The sequence below is a fragment of the Mirounga angustirostris genome, unplaced genomic scaffold, assembly GCF_029215605.1.
Source record: "Mirounga angustirostris isolate CCGP_5_RB_7025 unplaced genomic scaffold, mMirAng1.0.hap1 SCAF_9, whole genome shotgun sequence".
NCBI lineage: Eukaryota > Metazoa > Chordata > Mammalia > Carnivora > Phocidae > Mirounga > Mirounga angustirostris.
This window is the reverse complement of record NW_026991717.1, coordinates 29,000,630-29,017,641: the sequence shown is the minus strand read 5'-3', so window position 1 is coordinate 29,017,641 and position 17,012 is coordinate 29,000,630. Positions and strand designations below refer to the sequence as shown.

Here is a 17,012-nt window from a genome sequence, read left to right as displayed (position 1 = left end):
AAGAAAATATGGTGGTTCCCAGACTAAATTATGCTAAGAAACCTGGACTAGTGTGCTGGAGAAGGAGACCAAATGGAACAGACCACTTGGAAAGCTACCCAGATGAACCATACTATGTCCAGACACCAGAGATTGAGCCAACAACAGACCTATTTGATTGGTTGAGGTCCACAAACGTGCACTGTTGATCCACAGACATATGAAAAAGACTAAATGATTGTTGTTCTAAGTCACCAGTTTTGATAGAGATGGTATGTAGCAATAACTAACAACTGCCACCAGATACCTGTAGGAGGCAGATGATTATAATGAAAGTAGTTGTTAGTTTGTATGAACAAGAATGCTGGGGTGCCTGGGTGGCTCAGTCATTAAGTGTCTGCCTTTGGCTCAGGTCATGATCCCAGGGTCCTGGGATCGAGCCCCGCATTGGGCTCCCTGCTCCGCGGAAAGCCTTCTTCTCCCTCTCCTACTCCCCCTGCTTGTGTTCCCTCTCTCTCTGTATCTCTCTCTGTCAAAAAAATAAAATCCTTAAAAAAAAAAAAGAATGCTTAGAAATGGGGTGCCTGGGTGGCTGAGTCGGCTAAACATCTGCCTGTGGCTCAGGTCATGATCTCAGGGTTCTGGGATCGAGCCCCATGTCAGGCTTTCTGCTCATCAGGGAGCCTGCTTCTCCCTCTCCCTCTGCCTGCCTCTCTCTCTCTCTAATAGATAGAATCTTAAAAAAAAAATGCTTAGAAATTATGTTAACCTAAGGAATTTGCTTGCAGGTCTTTTCTGCCAGTATTCTAATCATCCCAGCAAAGCCCTGCCTCATCTAATCAGCTTTCTCTCTTTGTTGTAGCTCACAGACTCCTCTCACATTTATTTGGACTTCCCACCTGACACTTAAAAGCCACATTACACAGTGCATTGTTTTTATAAGTGTATATAATATACCTGCTAACATTATGCAGGCTCCTTAAATGTCCAGACCACTTCTCCAGCACATGATGTTGCACAACTTATATAATGTGTTAAAGTATTGATCATAGATATTTTTAAATTTTTAAAAATCCATTTCCTTTTCATATACTGCTGGTGGGATTATAAAACAGTGCAACTTCCTTGGAAAACAGTTTGGCAGTTCCTTAAAAAGTTAAACATATTATCAACCATATGACCCAGCTTTTCTACTCCTAGATATTTACCCAAGAGAAATGGAAAGCATATATCCCTTAAAAGACTTATAAATGAACATTCAATAGCAGCTTTATTTGTAATGTCCAAAAAAACGGAAACAACTCAAATGTTCAATAACAAAGCAACTGTGGATAAAAGCAAACTGTGGTATATCCATATAATAGAATATCACTGAACAATAAAAGGGAATGAACTATTGATACATGCTATAACATGGCTAATTCTCAAAATAATTTTGGTAAGTGAAAGAAGCCAGACCAAAAGTATATAATAAATAATTATGTTTATATAAAATTCTAGGAAATGGAAGGTAATATATAGCAGCAGAAAGTAGATGGTTGGCTGGGAGTAGAGGGGACAATAAGGGCAGAGAGATTACAATGGGGCATAAAGAAACTTTGAGGTGATGGATATGTTCACTGTTTTACTCATGGGGATGCTTTCATCCTATAACATCATACGACATACATCAAAACCTACCAAATGTGTATTTTATATATGTGCAGTTTAGAGTATGTTGATTATACTTCAATAAAGCTGTGAGAATCTTTGTTATAGAAGTATAAGCAAGACTTCAATAAACAGTATTTTTAAAAATCATGTATTAGTAAATCAAATAGTTTCTCATGTATAAATTGTTCTCTAGTTGCTCGTCTGTGTTTTTGTTTTGTTACCACAGAGGCCAGCCAGAAGCATGAGAACAGCAAAACAGATGATTATTTTTTCTTTAGCTCAACTCCCTATCACTAAATTTGCCTTTTGTCCTTACAAAGTGAATAGTGGCATTCTCCAGCATTTTATTTATTTTTTTAAAGTTTTTATTCAAATTCCAGTTAGTTAACATACAGTGTAATATTTTCAGGTGTACAATACAGTGATTCAACACTTCTATACATCACTGTGTGCTGATCACACCATGGGCCCTCCTTAATCCCTATCACCTATTTAACCCACCCCCCCCCCACTTCCCCTCTGGTATCTCTAGCATTTTAAAAGGTTAGTATTATATAAATATTTTCCAATTAATATTATTAAGTTTACTCAAGACCACAGATGACTTACAAATGTAGTAGGGCATTTTCCAAAACATTTGTCAGAAGGAGAGGAGAGTGCTCTGAAAAAGACAGTAATAGCTTGAAGCAAATTTAGGTAGAACACCAGGATATTCATTAAAAGCCAGGAGATGGCTTTTAATAATTGCCTCATTTGATAAGATGGTGAGTGGATATGGTAGGCAGAATAATGCCCCACCCCCCAAGATGTCCACAGACCTAACCTTCAGAACATGTGACTATGTTACCTTACAGGCAAAAGGAACTTTGCAGGTGTCATTAAATTCAGGGTCTTGAGATGGGGAGATAGTCCTTCATGTCTAAGTGGGTCCAAAATAATCACAAGGGTCTTTGTAAGAAGGCAGAAGTGTCAGAGTCAGAGAATGAGATAGGACAACGGAAGAAGGGTCAGAGAGATACAACATTGCTGGCTTTGAAGATGGAGAAAGGAGAATGAACCAAAGAATGTGCAAGGCCTCTACTGAAAAAGGCAGAGAACAGATTCTCACCTAGAGCCTCCAGGAGGAATATAATCCTGCCCACACCCTGATTTTAGCCCAGTTAAATTTGTGTTGGATTTCTGACCTCTGGAACTGTAAGATAATAAATTTGTGTTGTTTTAAGCCAAAAAGTTGGTGGTAATTTGTTGGAGCAGCAATAGAAAACCAACACAGTGAATAAGCACACCAAATTAGAGTAAGGAGGACACTGAGATCCCCCAAACATCATCATTAAAAATAAAAGGAATCCATTTTATAGACAGGCAACCATAGTTTGAATTCTCCTCCATTTTCTGTTCCTTTATCTGTTATTTTATATGGATTTGTTGTGTTACTTCATTGGCATCCCTCCTATCCTGCTTGCCATGGTGCAATTCCAATCCCAACTTGCAAATTTCCTCAGCAGGAATTAGTCCTTTCCTTCTCTTCTGAACTGCTAATACAGATAGAAGAATCTTTTTGTTTCTTGACAGTGCCTCAGCTCTCCAACACAAAAAACCTTTATGAAACTACCACGTGAGGTTGGAAATATGGTGTACCAGTGTGATTACCATTACAACAAAGATGCCAAAAATGTCATGCCTCAGGGTCATCAGGCAGGGACATGACTTAGCAACAGAGGAACTAGAGCATAAGCTCTTCGGAGGGCAGGGAGCATGCCTGATTTTATATAACCCTCAGAACTAGGTGCAGAGCTAGTAGCTACTACTGTGCTTGGCTAGACTAAGCTAGAACTAACAGTTCTTTGCTAGTAACCAACCAGGGCAAGTTTTTGTAGAATTTGGCACTTATACAACTTCACAACCCCAAAAGCCTGTGTGGAAAGGGGTATCCATAGAAACATTTGGTGGTTTTTAAAAATGTTTGTTCCTAATTTCTGTATAGTTATACTTTGATCAAAATGTAAGTAATTAGGGGTGCCTGGCTGGCTCAGCTGGTGGTGCATGCAACTCTTGTTCTTGGGGTTGTAAGGTGGAGCCCCATGTTGGGTATAGAGATTACTTAAAAATAAAATCTGTTTTTTAAAATGTGAGTAATTAAATCCTTTTGGAGCTGACATGAGACTCCATCTCATGACCCTGAGATCATGACCTGAGCCAAAATCAAGAGCTGGACACTTAACAGACTGAGCCACCCAGGCGTCCAGTATTTCTTCATTTAATAAAGTGACTTACAGGACACTAATAAACATTAATGACAAGATTTCCGATGACCCTTGTAGTTTTAAAATGTGTTATGATTTTGTAATTTTCCATGTGCTTAAAATATAATAAAATGTTATGTTCTACAGCCCCCCAAACATGTAAAAGGTATTAACCTGTTAAAATATAGCTTGTTTTCTTTAATAACCCTCATTTCATTGTATCAGAAAAGTAATCACTAGGGCGCCTGGGTGGCTCAGTTGGTTAAGTGACTGCCTTCGGCTCAGGTCATGATCCTGGAGTCCTGGGATCGAGTCCCGCATCGGGCTCCCTGCTCGGCAGGGAGTCTGCTTTGCCCTCTGACCCTATCCCCTCTCATGTGTTCTCCCTCATTCTCTCTCTCTCAAATAAATAAATAAAATCTTTAAAAAAAAAAAAAAAAGAAAAGAAAAGTAATCACTAGATGATAAATGCCTTCACATATCATGGATTTGCTCCCTAAGATATACACAGGTAGACATTTTCTATATCATGATGGGGACCTGGGCTATTTGTTTCTACAAAGAAAATGGGAAACATTTAGTTGAGGAATTCATTAGGATGAGCTGGAACCTGAGACTATATGAACATTTCAAGTAGTGGGTAAAAAAAAAGCAACGAGTGTTCAGCTAGAAATAAGTTATTTTATTTTAAAACACATACAGATTAATAAATATTATTGGAAAACTTAATAAATAGCCTTTTATATTTACATAAGGCAATTACAACATGCTATGACTACTTCTATAAAGCAAAATATAAGCAAGTTTTAGCCATTACAAATGTGTGTATGTATGCTAATTGGAAGCTCCCCTGATACATTTACAGGAAAAAACTTATGCAATCAATCAACATGTTACATTTTTTTATCTAGTCATCATCTCCTTCATGATTATATTCCATTTTACAAGAAAGAAACATTTATCATTTAAAAAGGCAAAAACACTCAGGAATGCTACTGGAAAACAGTACCCTTAAATTATTCCAAAGTGCAAAAACACTGACATGGGGGTGGGGGTCAAATTATTATATTCTGACAAATAAAAGAATAGTCTGAACTTTTCAACGTGACCTTTTGGCACTAGTGGTTTGGGAGCTCCTGACATTTACCTGGTGTCAGGTAGTTCATGGTCAGGGTTGAGCTGCTTGGAAGCAAGAAGTTCAGCATCATTCATTACAAATCTAACACAACAGAATCAGTCTGGTTCACAGGTCATCGAATCTTCTGCAGAATTCAGAAAATCTCATCACACCATCAGAATGTGATCTTTCAGTGCAGCTTTTTAAAGTCCCTGTTTAATTTCCATATTTTATAATAGAATATATAAAACCCTTCCTTTTAAAACAAAAAAAGGAAAATTAAAGCTTCATGGAATCGTGCAAACTTTACACCCAGCACTTCCTTTGCTTACTCAGTGCTTGAAGCTGCATGTCAGTAGCACAGAGCAGACAGGATGCCCAGTGCAAGCTGAGCCTCTACTGCATCACTTCAGAGCAATCCTGCACAGAACACTCTTGTCTGAGGCTATCAGCACACGCTAAAAGTGTGAGCGCTCTAAAACAGGTGATTTGGAGAACCATCTCACCCCTTTAGAGGTAGAGAAACTGAGGCACTGAAAGGTTAAGTGACTCACCTATAGTTGCACAATTCAAGGAAAAATAGAGAAAAGAACAAATAAATCCTTCTCCCTGGCTCATGCTCTAGGCCCTAGACTATGCTTTTTATCATATTGGGTACATTTGAAATAGATTTATTTACATGATCATTGTTCTATTATCAACTTTTTACTAGACAACGTTTTTTGATGTAACATAAAGTTACATTTTCTTAAAATATAATTCTCTTGTTGCATTTAATAGCATGTGAGAAACGTGTATGAAAATAAACAAGTAGTGATACTGGGCCAAATTCTCGTTCTCATTCCTATAATTCTTAATCTTTTCAAGTATATGACGGAGGTATAAGAATCTGGCCAGATGTGAAAAATCACCTAAAAGCTAAAGGACAGAGCCTTAAAATTCATCACTAGTACAACTATGAGGTGGAAGTGAGGAATACAGAAAATTGAGGTATTTTATATGATAAACTGTTCTATGGTGTGACTGGTGTGCAACTTGATCTTTTCTCTTTCCAACTCAAGTTAACAGACCTCTAGCTATGAATATGAGTAAAACATATGAAAAACTAACACGGACATGTCCTTGGGAAGAAGGTCGATGCTAAGTTGTTAATGTTACATTTTTGGTCCCTGAGAAGGCGGAACACTAAGATTCCATCTAATCCTGCTTGATGGGTGAACTACTTCCTTGTTGTCAAACACAGTGAGAAGGATAACTCCTTCAGACCACTGGAACCAATCAGACAGTTGTGAACAGATCTAAACTAAAGCATTTTTCTCTTTCTGGTTTCCTACTCGGTACAAGAGACCTAAATCAGGATCAAGTAGGCATCAGAAAAGACAATGGGCATGGCTCTGTAGACAATCGGAACACTTTTTCTGCTCTTCTAGATTAGCTGAGCAGCTTGGAAAAGAGAGGTATCATCTCCCAACAAGAACTAGGCAGCTCATCAACACCTTGGTCTCCGTGGACCAAAGTGCTTGTCCACACCTGGGAGACACTGCATCTCAGTGCCTTACAAATGTCTAGGAACTAGCTTCTAGAAGTAAGCACAGTATTTACAAAGAGAGGAGCTGTCAAGGAAGAAGGAATATGAGGGGTGACTGCACATGTTAATAGTGTTCTGATAGAATATCAGAATGAAACCCAAAGAAAAAGAACAAAAACTAACCTACTACAGCTGGAATGAACTTCTGGAAATAAAATTGAGTATAACAAATTGGCTTGAAAAGTAGTAATTGAAAGAATATTTCTTATTGCTGAACCAAGAGAAGCAAAGTATATTTCACTAACATTCTAATATGAAAATACCATAGTGACATTTGACTGAAGAACCAGTTGTGGGCAGTTCTTGCTCCAGGTGTGGCAAGAAGCAGACTGTCCTTCCTCTCCAAAACCTTCTCTACAGACATGGAGTGGTCCTCCAGAACAGCAAAATGCCCAGGGTGGTCTCAGTGCTAGGCCCCAAGGAGCAAAACAAGAAAGCAATCTTTTTAAATGTAAAGATTCAGATGAGAAAATGAAGCATTGACCAAGTAGTGGAGGAGACAAATGGCTTATTTAAGTATCTATCCAGAGTAAATTTGCAAATTGTGATCAGAAACATAAGATTTTAGAGGAGGTTTGAAAACGGACAGTAGGTATTTTTTTCTTAATTCATCAGAGATAAAACCCAAGGAATAGTATAATAATGAAAATGTTTCATACGTATTTACTTTTGGAGAGACCAGTGAGACCCATTCCCATTCTAGGCCCTCCCCTAAAACTCTCACTTTGAGGCTTTTTCCTTTGCAATTCCAAACAAATTATGAAAACATGAATTTGTAAAATAATAATAATAATACTATTAAATCAAGTTATATGCTCTATGTCAAACATGAAAATTAGGTTATTAGACTGCTGGTCATGTCAATTATTTTGAGGCTAGAGTCACACACTTGAAATAAAATCATAAGAACTTCATTTACTGGAAGGAAAGCTGTGCATCCTACCAAAATAATCTGCTAAACCTGGGAGAGTCTAACTGTTCCAGACCGAGTCACCCTGAAGAGGAGACCAGCTATCACTACTTTCAGATTTTGTTTTACTCTAAAAAATCATAGGGGTAATCATCCAGAAAATATCACCTCTGAATATCCATGGTATAATTGTGGATTAAAATATAATGAGGAACACTAATAAATGAATTTAAACTAAGCTTCACCTGTTAAGTTATAACAAAATAAACAAGATAATTTCCATAAGACATACATGAACTTTCTCAGTATACTTGTGTTACCACATGTATTCTTTTAATATCTCAAACTCCTCATCTAGGAAACTATTTTTATGCCTAAAAGTATACTGATACAACTACATGATATTTTCGAAAGTTCAGTTCAATAAATTAAGGCTTGCAGTCCTAAAAAGACCAGATTTAAAAAAAACACAAAACTTTCAAGAGCTGATAAAAAGAGTGAGGGACTTTCTGAATATTTATTAACTATCAATGATTATTAAGATTTAAAAAATTTTAAAACAATTTTGTTGCTGCTCTTAGTTCACTAATCCCTGACAGCCCACAATCATCAGATGTACTTTTAAATCATAAAGGTGTTCTTCACTCTATGTTAAACTATCCTCATTTTATTTAGCTTCTTTGTTCAACACTCTAGGGAACAATTTCTTTGGTCTTTAGAAATGTTCTTTTTGCCTGAAAAAATATTTTTTCCCTTAGTGAGTAACTTCAATTGGGTATTATTAAATTTGATATTCTAGTTCACCAAATCTACCTTACCCAATCCCATCTTCCAACTTGACACAGTTCCCTATTTAGATAAAACACTGCACATGAAGTACATGATACCTTAATGAAATAATTTGCATCACTTTGTGCTTTGCTCCCATTTAATATACATAGAAAGTTACTATAAACAGACGAATGATCTCTTTGATCCAATTACTGGCATAATTAGTGGCTATTTTGCATTTCAAAAGCTTAATGAGAGGTTGGGTGAGGAATTGTAAGGGTGCTCTGCCATCTCAAACAATAAGGAGATGGATATGTTAATTGTTTTCATTTTTGCTAGAAATTCTTTTGAAAACTTACTGTATGTGTTCCAATTTGCAGAAACTAGCCTGAGCTTGACTGTGTCCTTTAACCTGTTCCTGTATTATAGGGAACTTGATATATGTGCTATTAAACATTTACTCTCTCATCTAACAGCGTTATTATCAAATTAAATAATTTATTTCTTCTGAATGGCCACAATGCTCACTGAAAGAGAACATGGATATATTTGATCCTGGGTCCCAGGTACACAGACTGAATGCAAATAAAATACCTTATGCTACTTAAGTCAATTGTCTTTAATTGGATAATAACTACATGCTAAAGGGTCAATTTGCTCTTATGTGTCTTTTGCCCTGACTTTCTTCCAACAAATGAATATACTGTTATTTCTAAATGCTTTACACATTTATATTTTGAATAGTGAAATATTAAAGTATAATCAAAGAGTTATTCTAATCTAAGAGAACATACACATAGTAATCATCAAATTAAGTGAAGAGTTCAAGTGATAAAGGCACTGAAATTGATTTGAGCTACTGAAAGTCATCCTATAAATGGAACTCTGCATCATGTCCACCTATTCTCTCTCTATTTTCAATTAAAATGTCTTGGAGTAGGGGGTGGGAGAGTCAGCTCATTAGAGGATTAAAAACAATTAAATGTATATACTTCTTATTTGGATGACGTACCTGAATGTTATACATGCTTAATGCAAAATAACACAAGTGCAGACACATTTACTGTATAGTCAGACTTCAAGACAACAATTTCTCCCATTTCCAAAGTAATCTTCTAAGTAAGAATATCTGCTCCCCTGCAAAGACTAATCAGAAAGAGCCCATCTTTATTTTCTATTAAATAATGTTAAAATATTTTAAAGGAAAGAGTATTCATGAAAGCTTCCAGGTTAATGGCAATGAAAATGAGATTCCTCTCATCAGAGAGAGATGATGCCCAGACAACGATTTAGCAACTTCATACTGTAAAGGGCTGGGCCCTCACCCTGGTGCTGAGTGATGCTCCCCACTGTCCACCAGACCACCCATTAATATGCAAGCAACTTTAATACCATTGATTAGGGTCTCTTCTACTTCACATCAAATTAGGGCCAGAAACCACATCCATTTCCCATTCCTTGAGCCACCCAACCCCCTGTTGCATCCTAGTCTGTTTTCATATTAGATTTGTTCATCTCCCCAAGGTTGAAATTGAACTCTTTGAACACCTGTATAAGGACAATCCCAACAGAGACAGTGGTGAACCCACAGGCCATACCCAAGAAGTCTACCAGGCCCACGTTGCTCCATTCCCGAAAGAGGATGGCCGAGGCTAGCAGGACAAGGGTGGTGAACACGACGTAGTAGATGGCCCCGAACACAGAGGAGTCGAAGCACTCAAGCGCTTTGTTGATGTATCTGAACTGGACGATGATGCTGCAACCGAGCACAGCCAGGAGCACCAGGCACAGGCAGAGGGCCCGCTGACTGGATGGGTTGTTGTGGAAGATGTCTTGGGCTGCCAGCCCGATGCCCTTGGTGGAAGGCACGGTGAAACTCCCTAGCAAGGAGCAGATACTGATGTAGACCATGATGTTGGTGGGCCCATGGGCCGGTGCAATCCAAAAGATGAGCAGCAGCAGCATAAGGAGCACGATACACAAATAGCCCACAAACACTGGAAAACAGATTATTTTCTTTTTTTAGAGTCAATTTAACAAAACCTAGGCAGACAGTGCTCTTGTGTGTGTGGCCAGAGTGGGAGGTTTCTTAAGGAACATGTGAGAATGCTGTAGGGGTATTCGTGGCTGTTGCGGGGATCAAGGGCTGCATACAGTAGGCAAAGGCCATGGGCCCTAGGATGTGGAGAGAGTTTCACACAATTAAAATCATCCCATTCTCCTCACAACTTCTGAATGTCTCCTTGGGCTTCTAAGGGAAAAACATGTTTATAATTACCACAGCTTAGTACCCAGTTTATATACAAAACAAAGTAATTTTTGCACATATTTAAGAAGCACTGCATTTTTCAGAACTTCATCAAGAGTTATTCTCCATTTCAGAGGATCCCACTGCTGATGGCAATATCCCCTGAGTGTTTCAGTTAATAGCATGACACCCCATGTGTTTGCAGCTGCCAGTGTCTCAGCAACTCCACATGCAGTGGGGTCTGCTGGCTTTAGTGTCTTCTACAGTCGTACCTGAGCATTCTATTTTATTATAAAGGACCAACCTGCTATTTGTCCTTCATATTACAGTTAGGGCATCATATTGAAAATTTGCTTTGAAATTACATGTACAAGGAAGTTGTAATTTCCAATTCAATCTGAGATTGTAAAGGAGGTGCTAGAAGCTGGGCCTGATGGGGCTAGGAACGGCATGGCCATGCACCAGGCAGGCTGTGGGAGTCCCCTGTTCCCCAAAGGTAAGAAAAAGGAACTATGGAGCCCTGTTCTGGGGGAGGATTCAGGAAGATGACCATAAAATTTCTTCTGAGGCGATTATTTGACAAAAAATTCATTCTGGTTTTTTACATTTAGAAAAACATTTTTAAAAACTAGAAACCTCTTTAACTTAATACATTAAGTGGATAGAATAATATCAATTTATATTCCAGATTAAAACAAAGTTTTTCATGTTAAAAACAAAAATCTTTTTGCTAGCATTATATCGTCATGCCAAATTGTTATGGTAGAATTCAAATTAGACATGTTTTTTTGTAAAAGTTAGGACCTGAATATACTAGTAACATCCAGATTTATCAAAAATAAGAGGCGTTGGGGCACTTGGGTGGCTCAGTCGGTTAAGCGTCTGACTCTTGATTTCAGCTCAGGTCATGATCTCAGGGTTGTGAGATCGAGCCCCAAGTAGGGCTTCATGCTCAGTGGGGAATCTGCTTGAGATTCTCTCTCTCTCCTTCTCCCTTCACGGCCCCCACTCAAAAAAAAAAAAAAAAAAAAAAAAGGAAGATACATTGTTCTGAAAATTACATAAAGTAAATCCTTCAGGACATTCATATCCAGTTTTCTGATTTTTTTTTTCATGTGTTTGTACTCTTATTTCTCACAGTTTTGGAAATATTTTGGCTTTTACAGGATGAAGTAAATAGAACAATACTAAGTATTTAGGGATAAAAAATTACAGAGAAATAGTCTTGGCTAATTTCATTATAGATCCCTTTTCAAATTTTACAGATATTTCTGCTGCAATGTCAGTCACAGCCAACTGAGAGCTATAAAAGAATGGTCAGATTTTTTTGTGGCCCAGAGATGTCTGTATTTGGGATATTCGTGTGGATGCAGTTTTGTGCTGGTACCTGGCTAAAATTGTTGGTAAGCAACATTAAGATGGTCTACTGGGAGTAATTTAGAAGAATCTATACTTTAGGCTGGTATAATTATGTAGACTGTTTTTTTTATAGCATTTGTCAAAAAATATATAGTATGTCAAAAATACGTAGAAAAAATATAGAGAGATTTCTGTGGGAGATCCAAAGATAAATCAAACTGGATCTCAGCTCTCAGCTTCACATCAGAGGGAAGTGCAGAGACTTGGACACACAGTGGTCCTGAGGCAAGGACAGCCCAGAGCAGACCCCAGCAGGACTAACACCAAGAAGCAGTCACAGCAGGAATGCAGGAAGGAGGTGGGGTACGAATACTGGGAGGTGGGGAGAGGTGAGAGGCTGTGGGAGGAGACATGTTGGGGGGTGGTCATGGGAGGCAGGGAACGGGAAGGCCACAGTAAGCAGGGGTTGGGTGGGTGTGGAAGGGAGGTTGGAACGGATGAGACTGTTGTGGAGGGGGCCAGATGATGAAGGCACCCATGCACCAGGTCCCTAAGGTCCAGGAGAAAGCAGAAGAGGTCCAGAACCCCAGGGATGGGGGATGCAATGTCTGGAAAGCAAGGACCATGAGGCCTCTTCCCACACCTGGGGCAGCAGGAGTGAGGGATGCTATAGCCAGCAGGGCACAGCGATGGCCACTCATAGGCAAAGTCAAACACAGGGTCTAGGAGAACAGACCATGGGTAAGCCAACTCCACCCTATACCTGGAAGGATCATACTGACAGGCAAGCTTTCTTGCAGCTTTGTTAGAAAGGAGTTACCTGGGTTAGTCAGCTTCTCTTCCAGCTCAGCTTGCGTGGTCACACTCTCAGATTTTGGGGAGTGGATAATCAGCACAACAGAACCTGCACAGCTTAGCAGACACCCCAACTTGCCCAAGATGTTGAGCTTTTCCTTCAGAAGATAAGAAGCTAAAATGGACCTTTGTTTAAAAAAAAAAAAAGAGAGAGAGAGAAATCATTAAAATTTAAACCATATATTTGACCTGTTTGTACTAATTGTACTTGTTTTGGAAAAGTCGTATTTTCTTGATAGCCATATTTATTTTTAATTTAGTTTTTAACAGGAGAAAAGATTAGGAATTTATTGAAATTGTTACTTAAACACAAAGGATTTTAATACCAATTCCATGCAGTCAGTATATAGTTAATGACTCTTAACTCATACTGCTATATATTATTTCAATAGATATGAAATATACCAGAATAGAAAAATAAGTTTATCATTCATAAAAATGAAGTTTTATGATTAAATAAAAATACTGCTTCCTTATTTTTAAAAGCAAACAATTGGGGTGCCTGGGGCTCAGTCAGTTGAGCGTCCAACTCTTGGTTTTGACTCAGGTCATGATCTCAGGGTCATGAGATCAAGCCCCGCCTCAGGCTCCCCATTCGGTGCAGAGTCTAGTTGAGATTCTCTGTCCCTCTGCTCCTCCCCCTGCTCTTGGTCTCTCTCTCTTAAATAAAATCTTTTTAAAAATAAATAAATAAAAGAAAACAAACTATGTTAAGTGGGAAAGTAGATATGAAAACTTAAAATAATTACAAGTAATTCATGATGAAAACACTTAAGTTAAAATAAATTGAGAAAATGCACAAAGAGGGTAAAATCAAAATGCTAATAGTAATTGCATTATGGTAGGAGTATGGGTCATTGATTATTTTTCTCTTCTATAATACCCCCAAACTTTTTTTGGAGAGAGAGGGATGAGGGGGAGGGAGGGAGGGAGAGGGAGAGGGAGGGAGGGACGGAGGGAGGGACGGAGGGAGGGACGGAGGGAAAAAGAGAGAGAGAGAGAATCTTAAGCAGGCTCCACACCCAGTACAGAGCCCAACTCGGGGCTTGATCTCACAATGCTGAGATCATGACCTGAGCCAAAACCAAGAGTTGGACACTTGACTGACTGAGCCACCGAGGCGCCCCAATACCCCAAACTTTTAAAATGTGGTCACATTACTTTTACAATGCAAAAAAAAAAAAGTATTCCTTTTAAGACTTCTATAATCTTAAGGTTCTTAATATGTTTCTTATTTCCCTATGTAACATCAGTATACAATCTGAATTGGAAAACCTAGGCTTTTAGTAATCATGGGACTAGTAACTGCCACTTTGTTGTTGTCTATGCCAAAGGCACTCAGGGAACACAAATATCCATCAGGAGGGCACACTAGATATACGGGATTTCCTTCTTAATCCTCATTTTATAGATAAAGAGACAGCCTCAGAAAGGATAAGCACTGAACCCAAAGCCACAAAGCTAAGAGGAGGTGAAATCATGGTGATGACAAACCAAAAAGCCAAAGCTCCATCTTTTCCCTTATACCACTTTGTGTCTTAATCTCTAGACAGCCTGGTCCTCAAGGAAACCTTGGCAATGTACTTGGAGAAATAATCAACATCACCAAAACAACAAAAGATATTAGAATACACAACTGGGTGTTAATTTGAGGGGTTACACATAGCTGCAAACTGGTGGAAACCAGAGGACTGGGAGGCTCTCAGAGCAAGAGGTGAGCCTGGGATGACGGGCAGGCTATGCCAAAGTGGTCAGCGGCCGCCATGGGTGAAAGAAGAGAGGCAAGAATGTTGAAAAAGAAAACAAAGCTGGAGGCATCACAAATCCAGACTTCAAGCTGTATTACAAAGCTATAATCATAAAAACAGTATGGTACTGGCACAAAAACAGACACACAGATCAAAGGAACAGAATAGAAAACCCAGAAATGGACCCTCAACTCTATGGTCAACTAATCTTCGACAAAGCAGGAAAGAATACCCAATGGAGTAAAGACAGTCTCTTCAACAAATGGTGCTGGGAAAATTAGACAGCCACAGACAGGAGAATGAAACTGGACCACTGTCTTACAGCATACACAAAAATAAACTCAAAATGGATGAAAGAATAAATGTGAGACAAGCATCCATCAAAATCCTAGAGGAGAGCAGCATCGTTTTGCTAGGTACGTCTTCAAAGGCAAGGGAAGCAAGGGCAAAAATGAACTATTGGGACTACATCAAGATAAAAAGCTTTTGCAGCAAAGGAAACTTCAGTCAACAAAATGGAACCTATGAAATGGGACAACTTCTCAAACTCAACACCCAAAAATCAAATAATCCAGTCAAAAATGGGCAGAAGACATGAAAAGACACTTCTCCAAAGAAGACATACAAATGGCTAACAGACACATGAAAAAATGTTCAACATCATTAGCCATCAGGGAAATTCAAATCAAAACCACAATGAGATACCACCTTACACCAGTTAGAATGGCAAAAATTAACAAGGCAGGAAACAATAAATGTTGGAAAGGATGTAGAGAAAGGGGAACCCTCTTACACTGTTGGTTTGAATGCAAACTGGTGCAGCCATTCTGGAAAACAGTATGGAAGTTCCTCAAAAAGTTAAAAATAGAGCTACCCTACCACGCAGCAATTGCACTACTAGATATTTATCCAAAGGATACAAACATAGTGTTCGATGGGGCACATGCACCCCAATGTTTATAGCAACAATGTCTACAATTGCCAAAATATGGGAAGAGCCCAGATGTCCATCAATAGATGATTGGATAAAGAAGATGTGGTGTATCTATACATATACACTGAAATCTTGCCATTTGCAATAACGTGGTTGGAACTAGAAGGTATGCTAAGCAAAATAAGTCAGAGAAAGACAAATATCAGATGACTTCACTCATATGTGGAATATAAGAAACAGAACAGGTGAACATAGAGGAAGGAAAGGAAAAATAAAATAAGAGAAAATCAGAGAGGTACCATAAGAGACTCTTAACTATAGAAAACAAACTGAGAGTTGCTGGAGGGGAGGCAGGTAGAAGGATGGGGTAACTGGGTGATGGGGATTAAAGAGGGCACTTGTCGTAATGAGCACTGGGTGTTATATGCAACTGATGAATCACTGAACTCTACCTCTGAAACTAATAATACACTATATGTTATTTAATTGATTTTAAATTTTTTAAAAAGACAAGAATACTAAATGTTGGTAAGGAGAAAGGGGAACCCTCATGCACTGTTGGTGGACTGTAAATTGGTGCAGCCACTATGTAAAACAGTATGGAGGTTCCTCAAAAAATCAGAAGTAGAACTATCATATGATCCAATAATTCCACTCCTGGGCATTCACCCAAATAAAATGAAAACACTAATTCAAAAAGATACGTGAACTTCAATGTTTTCTGCAGAATTATTTTTAACAGTCAAGATACAGCAGGAAACTAAGTCCTTATGGATAGATGAATGGATAAAGAAGGAATGGTAGGTGTGTGTGTGTACACATGCGCGCGTGCGCACACACACAATAGAATATTATCCAGTCATAAGAAGAACAAAATCTTGCCATTTGTGACAACATGGATGGACCCAAGAGTACTATGCCGAGTGAAAAAGTCAAAGAAAGAAAAATACTGTATGATGTCATTTATATGTGGAATCTAAATCACAAAATGAACAAACAACAAAGCACACAAAACCCTGAAGGCTCATAAATACAGAGAACAATCTGGTGGTTGCCAGAGGGGCAGAGGTATGGGGAGATGGGTGAAATAGGTGAAGGGGATTAGGAAGTATAAACTTCCAGTTATAAAATAAACCAGGGGGTTGAAAAGTAGAGCATAGAAAATACGGTCAATAAGACTGTAATAACTGTATGGTGACAGATGGTAACTACATTTATTGTGATAAGCACGGTGTAATTTATAGAAATGTTGAATCATTTATGTTGTATACTTGAAACTAATATAACATTGCAGGTCAATTTTAATTTAAAAAAATTCTTGGGACGCCTGGGTGGCTCAGTCGGTTAAGCACCTGCCTTCAGCTCAGGTCATGATCCCAGGGTCCTGGGATTGAGCCCCATTTTGGGCTCCTTGTTCAACGGGGAGCCTGCTTCTCCCTCTGCCTGCCACTCCCCCTGCTTGTGCTCTCTCTCTCTGACAAATAAGTAAATAATCTTAAAAAAAATTCTTGTAGCTTTCAGTGTACAGATAACCTACTTGATTAAATTGATTCCTCAGCATTTTATTGATGTTACTGTCAACAGAATTGTTTTGTTTCTCAGGTATT

The 17,012-nt window shown here is 38.5% G+C and overlaps 1 protein-coding gene across 1 annotated transcript in view; it reads right to left on the bottom strand.

Moving 5' to 3' along the window:
* Positions 1-4,536: 4,536 nt before the first annotated feature.
* The window catches only part of NIPA1 (NIPA magnesium transporter 1), a 77,257-nt gene continuing 64,781 nt past the window's right edge, over positions 4,537-17,012 (bottom strand). Inside the window, exons 4-5 of the mRNA XM_045899582.3 lie at positions 12,689-12,849; positions 4,537-10,258 (exon numbers count right to left, since the gene is read on the bottom strand). Of these exons, the coding sequence (XP_045755538.1) occupies positions 9,747-10,258; positions 12,689-12,849 (673 nt within the window). The 3' untranslated portion in view covers positions 4,537-9,746. The remainder of the gene's footprint in view (positions 10,259-12,688; positions 12,850-17,012) is intronic.